The 15,671-nt window shown below is 44.5% G+C and overlaps 1 protein-coding gene across 4 annotated transcripts in view; it reads left to right on the top strand.

Annotated features, from left to right (window-relative positions):
• The window catches only part of LOC140210930 (transcriptional regulator QRICH1-like), a 60,946-nt gene that overhangs the window by 23,007 nt on the left and 22,268 nt on the right, over positions 1-15,671 (top strand). For all 4 annotated transcript variants that reach the window (XM_072280198.1, XM_072280200.1, XM_072280199.1 and 1 more), the window contains 2 exons: positions 7,773-8,756; positions 11,658-11,829. In XM_072280198.1, coding sequence (XP_072136299.1) covers positions 7,773-8,756; positions 11,658-11,829 — 1,156 coding nt within the window. The remainder of the gene's footprint in view (positions 1-7,772; positions 8,757-11,657; positions 11,830-15,671) is intronic.

Raw genomic sequence — 15,671 nt, 5'->3', positions numbered from 1 at the left:
ACCAATGTCTAATCCAGTTTACTACCTCATCTTGAACCTTGACCAACCTCCCATGCAGTACCTTGTCAAATGCCTTACTAAAATCCATGTAAACAACATCCACTGCCTTGCCTTCATCCACTTTCCTGGTAACTTCCTTGGTGGTGGGGGGGGGGGGGAGTCTCTAAGCTTGGTTGGGCATGATCTACTACTCACAAAACCATACTGACTATCCCTAATCAGTCCATGTCCATCCAAATACATGTATAGCCGCTCCCTTGGAAGTCCTTCCAATAACTTTCCCACTACTGATGCCAGGCTCACTGGCCTATAACTTCCTGGTTTATTTTAGACCTGTCCTCAAACAGTGGAGCAACATTAGCTATCCTCCAGTCCTCTGGTACTACTACTGTCTGCTAGAGCCCCTGTAACCTCTGTACTTGCCTCCTGTAGGGTCCGAGGGAACACCTTGTCAGGTCAGGCCTGTGGATTTATCCGCACTCATTTGCTTCAAGACAGCAAGCGCCCTTGTTTGTAGTCTATACAGGGTACATGAAGTTAATGCCATTTTTGCCTCACTTCTCTAGACTGTCTGTGTCCTGAGTTTTGGTTAACTTTCCTCTTTCTTATTTTTCTGCACTAATTTAAATATATGTTTTCATTGCTATGTGTTGCCTAGTACCTATGCTGCAAAATAACATTTCACAACGTATGCTGGTGATATTAAATCTGATTCACTGTGCTGATGAGTTTCAAACTGAAATACCAACATTTGCAACCCTTTTGGCTTCGCAAATCACATCTTAACAACTTGTATAGTTTTTCAGAGATGGCAGTGGAAGTGATGGAGGGTGGGCCCATTCCATTTAAAAGGCATTGAGGCAGGTAATTAAGCAGGAAAGCCTGGAAGGAGAGGGTTAAACAGAAGTGGAACTAGCTCTGGGTAGGCAACTTGGTTGCACGGATGTGATGGACCGAACAGCCAGTTTCCATGTTGTATAACTGAATTGCTACCATTTCACTTTACTGTCTGCTTCATCAGCGAAGGTTACTGCGCATGTCGGTGTGAGTAAAAGGTTTGGATGGAAAGGGAAGGAATTATTGCAAGTGGTGGCAGCTTTCCATTTCAGAATTCTTCTAATCCCAGCAGCCAGCTTCCATTTTATTGAACAACGGCTGGTAAAGTAATTAACTGGATTGCTTGCAGAATGAGCCACGTAGTGGTTTAAGTTCTGCACTCATTAAGAAATAGGATTATTTGTCTGTTTATTATTTACAAGTCAAACTCTAAAGAATGCTTGAATATCTATAAAAATCTAGAGATTTTCTCAATGATCAAAGAACATTTATTATTAAAGTGTGTATAATATAAACTGCCTTGAGATTCACCTCTTACAGGCAGCCACAAAACAAAGACGCACATTAGAACCCGTTTTTAAAAGACAGTCAAATACCCATGCAAAAAACGAATCGTGCAAACAATAAAAAGTAAACAAGTGCCATTCAGAACTAAAGTTCACAAAAATGATCTCACAGCATGAAGTGAGTCGGGGCCGGTCCAGGAGCCTGTTTGTTGCAGGCCACAGTCTCAGTTCAGCACAGAAACGGGGTAAACCTTGCTGAGAGCGAGCTGAACACCAGCTGGTACCTTGCCTCTGGTCCTAACACCCTGACCTTTTTAATCTGGCCCCGCACTTAAATTAGCCAGACTTCGGCTTGTTCTTCATACTTGGGCCTGGGCCCTGCCTGTACCCGACCTTTTCAATATGGCCTGGCACTTAAATCAGTCAAACATCAGCCCTGCTGACTCACCATGGTTCGCCCCACCTCAGTTCTGCAGCTTCGAATCTGCTCCAGGTCCGCTCCAGCAGTGGCCAAATGCTGGTTCATTCCCGACTGTGGGGGCCCAGGGCCCGGGGCCCGCCTGGTCAGTTTGGCCCGTACACCTTTGAGCCGTGCCGCACCTTTGAGGCTTCAGTTCACACTGCAAAAATGCCAGGTCATACAGGCAGTTCAAAAGCTCAACTCTGACAGGGAAGTTGCAGACAATTGATTGCAGTGATCATTTTCCAGAAATGTGTGATAAGAGTCATCACTGTGTCTCACCAGCTCCATCTTAAACTTACATTGCAACAGAACAATACAGTTCAGAGCAATCGCTCTATGTGATGCTGATGTATTTTAGCAAGGTTATCAGTTCCAAAGACAACAGTGCCTTAATATCTACTCATTAATTGATATGTATTGAAATCATCAGAGTTCCTAGCCAGAAATGGAAGTTTGGTTAATCCCTTTTGCATTCGTGGGTCCACAGTCCTGCAGATGTGGCAGTTCAAATGCTCATCCAGACAGTTTCTGCTCCCACTCAGATTTTAGAGCCCCACTGCTCAGTAAGTGAAATACATTTTCCCTGTCTAATAATTTGTCCTGCTGATTTAAATCTGTGTTACTGGTCACCACTGTTGGACTCAGATGTTTTAAATCCAAGGTTCTTATGGAAATTGGGAAAGGAGCACAATGTCATTTTAAGCATTAATAGAACAAAAAATTGAAAATGAGAGTAACTGGAGCAGAGGACAGTAGCAGCTGTCACCTCATGGTCAGCTCTTTTTATACTCAAAGATGAGAAACTGAGGTCACATGTTAGCCTAGTAGTTAGCCAACCCTTTGGAGTACCAGCAACCCAGGTTCAATTCTGCCCGTAAGTTCTTCCCATGACCGTGTAAGTTTCGTCCAGGTGCTCCAGTTTCCTCCCACAGTCCAAATATGTACGAATGGTAGGTTAATTGGTCATTGTAAATTGTCCGATGTTTAGGCTAGAATTAAATTGGGAGATTGCTGAGCAATGTGTCTCGAAGGGCAGCAAGGCCTTTTCTGCGCTGTATCTCAAATAAGCATTCCAGTCAAATTTGTAGATAAGAGTTAACCAATCAGATACTCTCTTCAAATAATGTTTAACACCAGAGAGGTGATCTTGTTTATCCAGTATTTGTGTAAGTGTCATTATGTAGCTGCAGAAATAGCTGAATAGCAGAAATAGAATTTTTGTGTTAAAAACACTTATTTGAACTTTGTATGAGCAGTAATGTATGCAAAATGGTGGACATGAAGTTCCCTTCAATAAAGCTAGAAAGCCCAGATTTCCTTGGCCTTTGACTTCAACTTTCAAAAGTTTGGTTAAACCTGTTGAACTGCTATTTGCGTGTTTGGAACACAGGAAAATAACTGTCACTGCCTTTTGGATTTAGTGATTTGAGATTGTGGTAGGCTAGCCCAGCTTAGACAATGTGTAACCAGCATAAGATTGTTTTAGTTTTTCTGAAAGTAAGTTCGAATAGTTAGTAATTTTCAAGCCAGGTAACTACAGGCTGGACAGCCTGTCATCAGTAGTGGAGAAGTTACTGAAGGGTAATCTGAGGGAAAGGATCTACCAATATTTGGGTAGACAAACTCTGATTGAGAGTGGGAAGTAGTTTTTAACAAACTTTTATTGAGAGATTTTTGAAGAGGTGACCAAAAGGGTAGATGAGGATAGCGTAGTGGATATTGTCTGTTTAGACAAGGCTTTCTCAACCTTTTTGCCCTGGAGGAACCCGAGAAGTAATTTTCAGGTTTCAGGAAATGCGTGTGTGTTTTTTAGAAAAAAGTAAATAAATTGTAGAATATATATATAAAATATCTACAGCTCACTGTTTATTAGCATAATTAGTAAGTTGTTAGTTTCTGTTTAAATAAAGAATCTTGCCACTTGAAGTCAAAATATTTTATCCAGGGTGTTGCAGAGATTTGTTCAACTGGTTCATATGATAAGTGTGGCTAAGCCGTTCTTCATCTTCAAAGCACTCAGCAAAATCTAGCTTAATATTTTCTTGAAAGTATTCCTGCAATTCACCTTGTAGCTCTAACACCCTATTGAGAACTCTTCCTCTGCTAAGCCACCAGATTTCTGTCTGTAGCAGGAGATTGCTGTGCTCTTGGTCCAGATTTTCAGTCTTTTTAAGCATTCTTGAGTGAACTGGTCTTTGTATAATAATGTTAACCATTTTTTTGTAGCATCATCCAGAACTTTTTCATTTCATCTCCAAGAGTTTTTGACATCAGCATCTCTGAAGAAAGTGGTGTTGTGACAACTCTTACAAAAGAGATGAAACCTCTCATAGAGCCAACCACTGGGGCACCATTGATACGGATGCCAGCACAGTTTCTCCAAGACAGGCATTTTATTTACAGATATGAAGACAAAGCATCAAATATATCTTGGCTTTTGCTTGTTTCTGCAGCTCTTTGCAACAGTAAAAGCTTTCTTGAATTTCACTGTTTACAGATTTACAAATGTCATCTTGCAGCATGACATTTATTGGTGAAATCTGTTAACTCATCAACATGGATAGAGAAGCTTTTGCTTAGTTTATCGTACAAACCTCTTCTGATATCATGTGATCAATACATAAACTCTTAGTACTGTTTGAGAGTGAACCTTTTCAATTTCTCATACTGCATCCTGCCCTAGCATTTTACCCACTATGTTTACAGGCTGATGTTATTAGTTTCTCTCCAACCGTGTGACTTTTCCATTTCTGGATGAGTCACGACACATAAAAATTCCCTCTTTAGAATGAAAAATTCCCTCTTTAGAATGAAAATTTCCCTCCAATTTTTACTACGTTCCCTTAAGTCCCTGAACACTCCCTTAAGTCAGTCGGGGCATGTAAGGGGAAGTTGGGGGAGGTAATTCAGAAGGGAGATCCTGGCATCACAGCCCAAGTTGGGCACGTCCATTCAATGCTTGTAAAATGCACTTCACGCTCCTCAAAGGCCTACAGTCCACCTCTCCATGCAATGCAGAACTCACCAATTATCAACAGCCTCTCCAATCTTGCGTCAAAAACTGAGAATGGACAACCAATTAAACACGGTCCTACTGTGCACTACCATACTGGGCTGAGAGACCTCTTGGTAACCAGGCTGTTCGGTCACTGCCCACCATTGCGAGTGCTAGCATAGCATGTTGCGTGAAGTTCAAAAAAACAATGTCGTTTTTTAATCGTGACTTTCATGGAACTCCGGTTGAGGAACCCTGATTTAGACTTTAGCTAGGCCCTCAAGGTCCTGCAAGGTCTGGAAGGTAAGGTCCCATGGTATCCAGGGAGATTCCAAATTGGCTTGGATGATAGAAGCAGAGGGTGCTGGTTGAAGGTTGTTTTGCAGAATGGAGGCCAGTGGCCAGAAGTGTGTTGCAGGGGTCAGTGTTGGACCCTTGGAATTCATTATGATGTGGATGTAGATGCACAAGGCTCAATCAGAAACTTTCCAGATGCCATGAATTTAGGTTTTGTTGATGGTGAAGGTTATCATAAATTACAGGAGGACCGTTATCAGGTTTGGGAGTGGGCCAAGGAGTGGCAATGGATTTCAATACAGATAAGTGTGTAGTGATGCATTTTGGAAAGTCAAACCAATGTAGGACATATAATGATTAGATTATGAGAACCCTCAGTCCTCTTTTATTGTCATTTAGAAATGCATACATGCATTAAGAAATGATACAATGTTTCTCCAGAGTGATACCACAGAAAAACAGGACAAACCAAAGACTAACACTGACAGAACCATATAATTATAACATATAGTTACAGCAGTGCAAAGCAATACCATAATTTGATGAAGAACAAACCACAGGCACGGTAAAAAAAAAAGTCTCAAAGTCCCCGAGTCCCCGATAGCAGGCGGCAAAAGGGAGAAACTCCCTGCCATAAACCTTTAGGCACCGTCAACTTGCCGATGCCTTGGAAGTAGCCAACACTGAGTCTGTCCATCCGAAAACTTTGAGCCTCCGACCAGCCCCTCCGATACAGCCTCCTGAGTGCCATCCTCTGCCGAGCGCCTTTGACCTCGCCCTGATCGCTGAAACAAGCAAAGCCGAGGATTTGGGGCCTTCTGCTCCGGAGATTCCGGTTACCACACAGTAACAGCAAAGCGGGCATTTCAGAAGTTTCTCCAGATGTTCCTCCGTACTCTCACGTCCGTCTCCATCAAATCAGGATTGTGCATGGTCCCGTACTTGACAGATTACAGACATCATTCACCGGAGAGGCTGCGCGCGCTGCCATCGTGCCACCATCTTCTCCTCCTCCAGAATGATAGGGCACTAGGAAATGTAATGGGACAGACGAACCTAGGAGTACAGGTGCATAGTTTGTTGAAAGCAGCGACACAGACTAGATGGTGAAAAGGGCATTTGGCACGTTGGCTTTCATGAATCCATAAGACATGGGAGCAAAATTAGGTCATCTGGCCCATCGAGTCTGCTCTGCCATTTAATCATGGCTGGTACTTTTTTTCTATCTCTTTCTCAATCCCATTTCTTGGCCTTCTCCCCGTAATCTTTGCCATGTCCATTCAAGAACCTATCAATCTCTGCCTTAAATACACCCAACCACCTGGTCTCCACGGCTGCATGTGGCAACAAATTCCACAAATTCTCCATCCTTTGGCGAAAGAAATTTTTCTGCATCTCTGTTTTGAAAGGGCGCCCCGCTATCCTGAGGCTGTGCCCTCTTGACCTAGTCTCTTCCACCATGGGAAACATCCTTTTCACATCTACTGTCTAGGCCTTTCAACATTCAAAAGATTTCAGTGAGATCCCCCCCTCATCCTCCTGAATTCCAGCGAGTGCAGACCCAGAGCCATCAAATGTTCCTTGAATCAAGACACTGAGTGTAGGAGTTGGGACATTATGTTGCAGATTTACTGTATAAGTGGTTGGTGAGACCACGCTTGGAGTACTGTGTCCAGTTGTTGGTGTGGAGAGTTGTCACAGATTACGTGACATGGACTAAATGTAGAGCTGGACTGAGAGTTCAGTCTGGAGAAGTGTGAAATAATTCACTTTGGAAGGTCGAATTTGAAGGCAGAATACAAGATTAATGACAGCATTCTTAGTGTGGAGGAACAGGGACCTTGGGATCCATGTCCACGGATCCCTCAGTTATCATGCAAGTTTATAGGGTTGTTAAGAAGACATATGGTGTGTTGGCCTTGGATAGTCAGTGGATTGAGTTTGAGCTGTGAGGTGATGTTACAGCTCTATAAATTCCTGGTTAGACCACACTTGAACACCTCATTATAGGAAGAATGTGGAAGCTTTAGTGCGAGTGCAGGGGAGATTCACTAGTAATACGGCTCTGTCGAGGCTTTTCCTTATCCTGTTTTTGTTTTCCATTTTCCTCGTCTCAGGGCCACAGAGGAGTTGGAATGGGTTCCGTAGCAGGATTGTAGCCATCATGACCAAGGTGGTTCCATTGAGTTGCCTACCAATATTTAGTTCAGTGGACAGGCATTTGGATCAGAAATGGAAGGCCCCGTTGTGAGGTGGCAGCTTTAGAAAATTGGAAGTGAAACGGGCCTTGGCTGAGGAGCTTCCATTATGCTCTCCATCTGGGTCTCGCTGTTGCTATGTTGCCCTTGCTCAGCCTGACGTTGAGTTTCTGCGGTGTATTGCAGTTTGTAAATTGGACTGGTTCAGACTGGATTGAATCTCTTCTGTAATTTTTCAGGCAGTGCTGTTTAACCCCACAAATCAATTTCTTTCTTTTTTTTGCCAGTGGGTGGAATCTACCCAAAAGAGCTAATCATTAAACAAAGCTTTCAAAGTTACAAGGTCATTGTAGAACTGCTGTTTAAATTTTTACTGTGTAGAGACTTATTATTTCTCTATTATTTTTTCAAATAGACATGGATGTAATTGAGAAGTGCTGTTTTATAAAGTGCCTGTGCTCTTGTGGTCTTTGCAGGTCCAGGTTCAGGTGCAGCAGTCTCCGCAGCACGTGTCCACACAGCAGCTGTCTCCCCAGCTGCACCCGTCGCCCGATCAGATTCCAGTGCAGGTGCAGTCACAGCCCGTGGCCGCCCCACAGCAGCCCTCACAGATTCAGACCATGCACAGTCCCAACACGGCACAGCAGCTGCAGGCCGCCCAGATCTCTGTACAGCACATCCAGCCTTCCCAGCAAATGCAGACATCGGAAATCTCCGAGGAGCACATTCAGCACCAGCAGATCCAAGCCCAGCTCGTCTCTGGTCAGGCTCAGCAGATACAGATTCAGACAGTGGGTACCCTCTCCCCAACTCAGCCGCAGGGGTCTCCCCGTGAGGGGGACAGGCGATCCAGTACTTCAAACGTACTCCAGCCGGTCAAGAAGCGCAAGGTGGACATGCCCATCACGGTATCTTACACCATTACTGGGCAGCCGGTAGCCACAGTGCTGACTATTCCACAGGGGCAGCAGCAAGGATATGTGTCTCTGAGGCCTGACCTTCTGACGGTGGACAGTGCTCATCTCTATACGACTGCGGCTGGTACAATCACAAGTCCTAGTGGGGAAACGTGGGCCATCCCTGTGTATTCCACGCAACCACGTACTGATATCCAGCAGCAACAAACGCCCACACACGTCGCCATCCCTCAGGAGGCCTATAATGTGGTACACGTCAGCGGCTCACCCACCACTGTGGCCGCTGTGAAGCTGGAGGATGATAAAGATAAGCTGGTGACCTCTGTAATGAAGAACTCTCATGAGGAGGTTGTTCACACACTGGCCAACACCATCTTTCCAGCACAGTTCATGAATGGGAACATCCATATTCCGGTGGCAGTGCAGGCAGTGGGAGGCTCATACCAGGCTCAGGCGCAGTCTGTACAACTCTGGGACCCGCAGCAACAGCAGCCGCAGCAACAACAGCCGCAGCAACAGCAGCAGCCACCGCAGCAACTACAGGTAAGGCAGAGTGACAATGAGCTGTAGCTGGCTGTGTGTAATGGGCTGTAGGGGAGTAATTACCTCCCTCGCCCATTTCTTCCTGGTCTGTGCAGAGTCAGCTTCTTGATCGGTAACACACACCTTACCACAGCACCACACCCCTGTACTTGCCATGTCCAATTTCCTTTGGCAGCGTAGGAGAAGGATGGGAAGTTTGAGGGGAATTGATAAGGCAAATGCAAGCAGACTTTTCCACGGATGTTTGGTGAGACTACAGCTGGAGGTTAAGGGTGAAATGTTTAAGGTGGACATGGGGGATCTTCACTTAGAGTAAGAGCTGCCAGCAGAAATGGTGGGTGCAGGAGAGATTTCAATGTTTAAGCGAAATTTGGATACGTACGTGGGTGAGAGGGATATGAAGGGCTATGGCCCAGGTTCTGGTCAATGGGACTAAGCAGAATAACAGACATGATCTAGATGGGCCAAAGGGCCTGTTTCTTTGCTGTAATGCTCCATGACTCTGCTCCTGACCGACAAAAAAGAAACTAGAGACTGAACTCTGAGAACTCAGTGGGTCAAGTGCATCTAAGGAGGCAAAGGATATACATTGAGACCCTGCATCACGGATGTTGTGAGGTACTGAGACAGGTGATTAAGGGATTTTATGGATTATCTTAAAAAAGACAGGAAAGATTTAAGGAAGCAATAACAATGAAAGGGAAATCACTGGGACTGGGCTGTACCACCAGGTATTTCTTATTTTCATCACCAACCTTCACTGCCTTCAAAGTATTCCCAGTCCTCTCCATGTCTTACTCAGAACTTTGAAAATTCCCTGTTCTTTGAACCATCCATAGATGGAAGCAGCTTCTGTCTAAATACCCTTTTAGCCAGTGAGGACCTTGTGAACACCAAACAGATCTCTAACAGGACGACCCCTTTTCACCCCTCCAGTCTTGTAGGAGAGCTCCCTCACCCTGCAACCTTTCCATGTCATTCCCTCCCTGACCTTTTTAGAACCTAAACTATTAAGACCAAAATTAGATATGGCATACTAGTCAGGGCTTAACCAATGATTGTGTTCAAAGCAGCCTTGCTATTGTAGTCCAACCCACTATTGTGAATCCATAGCTCGTGTTTTAACCATTCGTATCATGCTTAAAGGGCCTTGCAAGGAAATCATTGAGATGAAACTAGCATCAAATTTCAGAATTTCCAATAAATAACTAAACACATCAATTGTAGAGCCGCCGATTTCTCGTTCAGCCTTGCAGTAATTGAAACCTTCTGTAAATCCAAAGATTTGTTTACATCAACAATCAACCTTGCATAGAATTATTAACTCTTTTAATTTAATTGAGGTTTGTTGGTATCATAAAACATAGAAAATCTACAGCACTGTATAGGCCCTTTGGCCCACAATGTGCCGACCAGCCACTCTGAAAGCTGCCTAGAATTTCCCTACTGCATAGCCCTTTATTCTAGGCTCTGTGTACCTATCGAAGTGCCTTAAAAGACCCTATTGTATCTGCCTCTACCACTTTCACTGGCAGTGCATTCCACGTACCCTCTACTCTCTGTGGAAAGACTTGCCTCTGACATTCCCCTTGTACCTTCTTCCAAACACCTTAAAACTAAGCCCCCTTGTGTTAGCCATTTTAGCCCTGGGAAAAAGCCTCTGGCTATCCACATGGTCAATGCCTCTCATCGTCTTACACACCTCTATCAGGTCACCTCTCATCCTTCATCGCTCCAAGGAGAAAAGGCCAAGTACACTCAACCTATTCTCATAAGGTGCATGCTCCAATCCAGGCAACAACCTTGTAAATCTCCTCAGCACTCTCTGTAGTATCCACATCTTTTCTGTAGTGAGGTGACCAGAACAGCACAGTACTCAAAGTGTGGTCTAACTAAGGTCTTGCATACTGTAATGTTACCTAATGGCTCTTGAACTCAATCTCACAGTTAAAGGCCAACACACCATACGCCTTCTTAACAACACCATTAACCAGGGCAACAGCTTTGAGCGTCTTATGGATGTGGACCCCAAGATCTCGCTGATCCTCCACACTGTCAAGAGTCTTGCCATTAATATTATATTCTGTCTTCAAATTGGACCTACCAAAGTGAACCACTTCACACTATCTGGGTTGAACTCCATCTGCCATTTCTCAGCCCAGTTCTGCATCCTATTGATGTCCCACTGTAACCTCTGACAGCCCTCCAGACTATCCACAACACCCCCAACCTTTGTGTCATCAGCAAACTTACTAATCCACTCTTCTACTTCTTATCCAGGTCATATATAAAAATCACAGAGGAGGGGTCCCAGAACAGATCCTTGGAGAGCTACACTGGTCACGGTCCTCCATGCAGAATACGAACCACCCACAACCTACTGTGGCCAGGCCAATTCTGGATCCACTAAGCAAGGTCTCTTTGGATCCCATGTCTCATTACTTTCTGAAGGAGCCTTGCATGGGGGACCTTATCAAATGCCTACTGAAATCCACATACACTACATCCACTGCACTACCTTCAATGTATCGTGCCATATTTTCAGTTAGCTGTCGTCTGTGCTTTGCCATTCTGAGTGCATGACTTGCATGAAACCGACAAACACACAAACTGTTAGTAAGCTGCCTTTTCATGACGATGTCAAACTTCTGCGAACCAAGTTTACCTTAACTTTTTATTTATGGGAAAACTAAGCTGAAAGTGTTCTATAAAATGTCAAGTTGTAAAGAGGTGCAAATCATGTTAAACCCCAGAGTGGCCCCACAAGACCACATTTGTTCAGTGCTTTCTAGGATGAAATGTAACACACACCTGTGTTCGCCTGTGTTTAGGCTTTTTATATTTTTGTGCTTGTTCACTGTATCAGAGCATTGGAAATGTCTTGTTTTTGCTGGGCACTAGGGTCAAGCAGTGCAGGTGGCTGAAGTGGAACCTCAGCCTCCAGCAGCTTCAGAAATGCTTTTGCCAAACACACTGAAGCCGGAGGAAGGCCTTGGCGTTTGGAAAACTTGGGCAGAGACCAAGAACGCAGAGTTTGACAAGGACTCTGAGAACAGACCAGCTCCCATTGGCCGTAAGTACTGTTATAGCTGAATAACCTGTTTAAAGAATGTCTCTGTAGCTAATGCAGCAATGTCCTAGGCTGTGAGATTTGATTAACTTTAATTCCAGAATGTGAGAAAAGGGGAAATGTATGTAGTCAAAGTTGGTGTTTAGAAGTGGGGTCTATTGAAGATTGTGACTCCATCCATCAGATACTGAGATGAACAAGAATGCTTAAAACAAATCTGCTAGACAAGAGATTCTGCAGATGCTGGAAATCTAGAGTATCACACAAAATGCTGGAAGAACTCAGTATCTATGGCAATGAATAAACTGTCGATGTTTTGGACTCAGACCCTTCAACAGGACTGCAAAGGAAGGGGGAGGGTGCCAGAATAAAAAGGTAGGGGGTGGGGATAGGAGGTGAAACCAGGTGGGTGGGAAAGGTAAAGGGCGGGAGAAGGAATCTGATGGGGAGAGATGAGTGGACCATGGGAGAAAGGGAAGAAAGGGCAAGGGGAAGGTGATAGGTGGGTGAGAAGAGGTATGACGCCTGAGTGGGAATAGAAAGAGGGAACTTTTACTGGAAGGAAAAATCAGTGATTGTGTCATCAGATTGTTTTGTTTTTTTTTTGGCTGGCGTGTGAGTGTGCGCGCGCGATGTTGGTGGGACGATGTCTTTTTCATGCCTTTACAAGGCACAGAGTGACATAAAGACTGTATGGCATGCCATTCCTCACACAGACATTTCGCACTATTTTTCCCCTTTATTTTTATGAGGTCAAGTTGCAATCTCAACACTCAACCCAGCATGGTTGGAAAGCATACTTGGGAGTGGCCCCGACTGGATTTGAACTCAGGAACTTTTGTTCCCGAGTCCAGCGCTGATATCATTGCGCCACCAGCCGGCCCCGTGCCATCAGATTGGAGGCTATCCAGACAGAATGAGGTGTCGCGCCGCCGCCTTGAGAGTGGCCCCATCATGGCAAATTAGGCCATGGATCAACATGTTGTCTGGGAGTGGGGATAGGAATTAAAAGATTTGGCCCCTGGGGAAAATCCTCTCAGTGGATGGAGCTGATGTGCTCGACAAAGTGGTACCCCAATTTGCGCCTGGTCTGGCCAGTGTAGAGGAGGAGGTAGCATTGGGAGCACCAGAGACACTAGACCACCACAACAGATTCGCAGGTGAAGTGTTGCCTCGCGTGCAAGGACTGCTTCCAGAAATCTGCTATCCTTCTTTCTCTAGAAAGGAATTTGTCTTAAGAGTATGTGATCACATTTAAAGATTAAGTTGAGTGCTGATATGCGCACTGAAAATGTGTTAATTTTCTTCCTAGCTGTGAGTCATAGGCTCGTAGAGCAATCCATATGACTTGGTGTCTGCCTCAGCCATCGTGTACCCAGCCCATTTACTAATAATTGTCTGTACCCATCTCTGCCTCAGCGGTTCAACTACAGTCAGCCTTCATCCGCGAGGGATTGGCTCTGGGACCCCTCACGGATACCGAAAAACACGGATGCTCAAGTCCCTTATTCAACACGTCTCAATGCAGTGGACCTTAGGACCCAGTGGAACCCCGGACCTTATTTAACCTGTCTCAGTACGGTGGACATTAGGACCCAGCGGCGGAGCTCTTAATCCGCAGTTTATGTTCACGAAAATAATCTCGATCGCAATTTAAAATAAAGTGGAAATAATAAAGCGATTGGAAAGAGGTGAAACGCCATCGGTCATTGGAAAAGCGTTAGGCTACAGTCGGCCAACGATTGGAACAATTTTAAAGGATAAAGTTAGAAAGGCCCTGCCCTAATGAAAGCTACAATTATTACTAAGCAACGTAGTGGTTTAATTATTGGGTTTTGGGCTTTTGATCCTTCACATCAACCTGGCACAGATGGAGAGCGCGCTTGGGTGCGCTCTGTCACTGGATGAACTCGGGAACTTCTGTTCCCAAGCCTGGTGCTGAAACATACATTTAAGTGTTTTATATGCATAGAAAGGTAAAATATATACTAAGACAAACGTTTGACTAACTGACGCTAAATAATACCAGAGGTACCTGTTCCGACTTGCTTAGGGAGAGAACTTCCGTTTTTTTCCGATCCCGATCCATGGTAACCTATGCACATCCTCCTGTATACTATAAATCATCTCTAGATTACTTAGTACCTAGTATAATGTAAATGCTATGTAAAATAGTTGTTATACTGCATTGTTTAGGGAATAAAGACAAGGAAAAAAAAGTCTGTACATGCTCGAACAACAAGTGCTGGAAGAGCACTTCCGGGTTTTCTCGATTGGTTGAATTCACACATGCGGAACTCGCGGATAAGGAGGGCTGATTGTACTTGTCTGGGTACTTGCATATGGTGAGAGTCTCTACCTCCACTACCCCTTGGGAAACAGCCCCAGATTCCAGCCACATCTGAGTGATTTGTTGTACCCCCTCTAAAACTGTGCGCTCTTGTTTTGGACACCTCTACTCTCGGGCTTGGAGAATCTGCTTCCTTTGTTCTACACCTCTGGTTCATAGTGTACTGGTTTTGTTCACAGGCCAGCATGTTACTTAGCCTAATGGTATTTGATTCACTTGTATATAAGCAGTGCAGTTACTGCAGAGTTTAGTATTAGTGTTTCCTCAAATTAGGAAATAGTGAAGTGGAAAAGTAATAAAGACAAGTTAGTTTTCAGATAAATATTAACTCTGTGGTGGTCAAATAGACCTGCTGAGGCTTGGTTCTAAATTCTCCAGGTATGTACCAGGGCAGACCTACGTAAGTCTGACCTTTTTCTTATGTGGTGCTGCTGTTCAAACACTATTTCACCTGCTCTGTGTAACTGATGTGTTGGGTTAATCCTGAGCCACAATGAAAGTGAACGATGCTAGTATGCATGACGGTCATCGCTGTTGAGCATAATGTTGTTCGACTATTGTTATCACAATTGGAGCAGCTGAGATTAAAATAAACCAAATAGAAAATGCTTCAGGCACAGCACAATCTGCCTCTGCCTTGTAAGAATTAGGCCATTTAGCCCATTTAGTCAACTCTGCCATTTAACCCCATTTTCTCACCACATCCCCATAATACTGAACTACTTTACCTATCAAGAATCTCTGCCTTAAGTACACCCATGACTTGGTGGCAACAGATTCTTTATATTCACTGCCCTCTGGCTGAAGAAGTTCTCCATCTCAGTATTAAAAGACTTTTTATTCTAAGGCCGTTGCCTCGGTTCCTGGTCTCTTCCACTACTGAACAGGGCAGCTCCCAGGTGCCAGGTTCAGGGATGTCTTGCATCATGTCCGTGGCATTCTGCAGGTGGAGGGAGAACAGCCAGTTGTCTTGGAACATATTTGTACTGATGACGAAGGAAAAGCAATGAGGTACTGAAAAGTGAATTTCAAGAGCTAGGCAGAAAGCTGAGAAGCAGGACCTCCAAGGTAGTAATTGGACTCTGGCATGGTGCCAGAGGACTGGAAAATTGCAAATGCCACTCCACTCTTGAAGAAAGGAGGAAGGCAGTGGAAAGGAATTTATAGACCAGTTAGCCTGACCTCAGTGGTCGGGAAGATTTTGTAGTCAGTTGTTAAGGATGAGGTTATGGAGTACTTGTTGACCTAGGATGGGATGGGACAACTTCAGCTGGTTTCCTTCATGAGAAATCTTGCCTGATGAGCCTGTTGGAATTCTTTGAGGAGAATTCTTTGTAGGATAGGTAAAGCGGATGCAGTGGATATTGCATATTTGGACTTTCAGAAGTCCTTTGAAAAGGTGCAACACATGAGGCTGCTCACCAAGTTAAGAGCCCACAGTATTACGGGAAAGTTACTGGCATGGTTAGAGCATTGGCTGATTGGTAGGAGGCAG

Source organism: Mobula birostris, chromosome 16, assembly GCF_030028105.1.
Source record: "Mobula birostris isolate sMobBir1 chromosome 16, sMobBir1.hap1, whole genome shotgun sequence".
Lineage (NCBI taxonomy): Eukaryota > Metazoa > Chordata > Chondrichthyes > Myliobatiformes > Myliobatidae > Mobula > Mobula birostris.
Note: the sequence above shows the minus strand (reverse complement) of the source record. Positions and strands in the feature narration are given on the sequence as shown.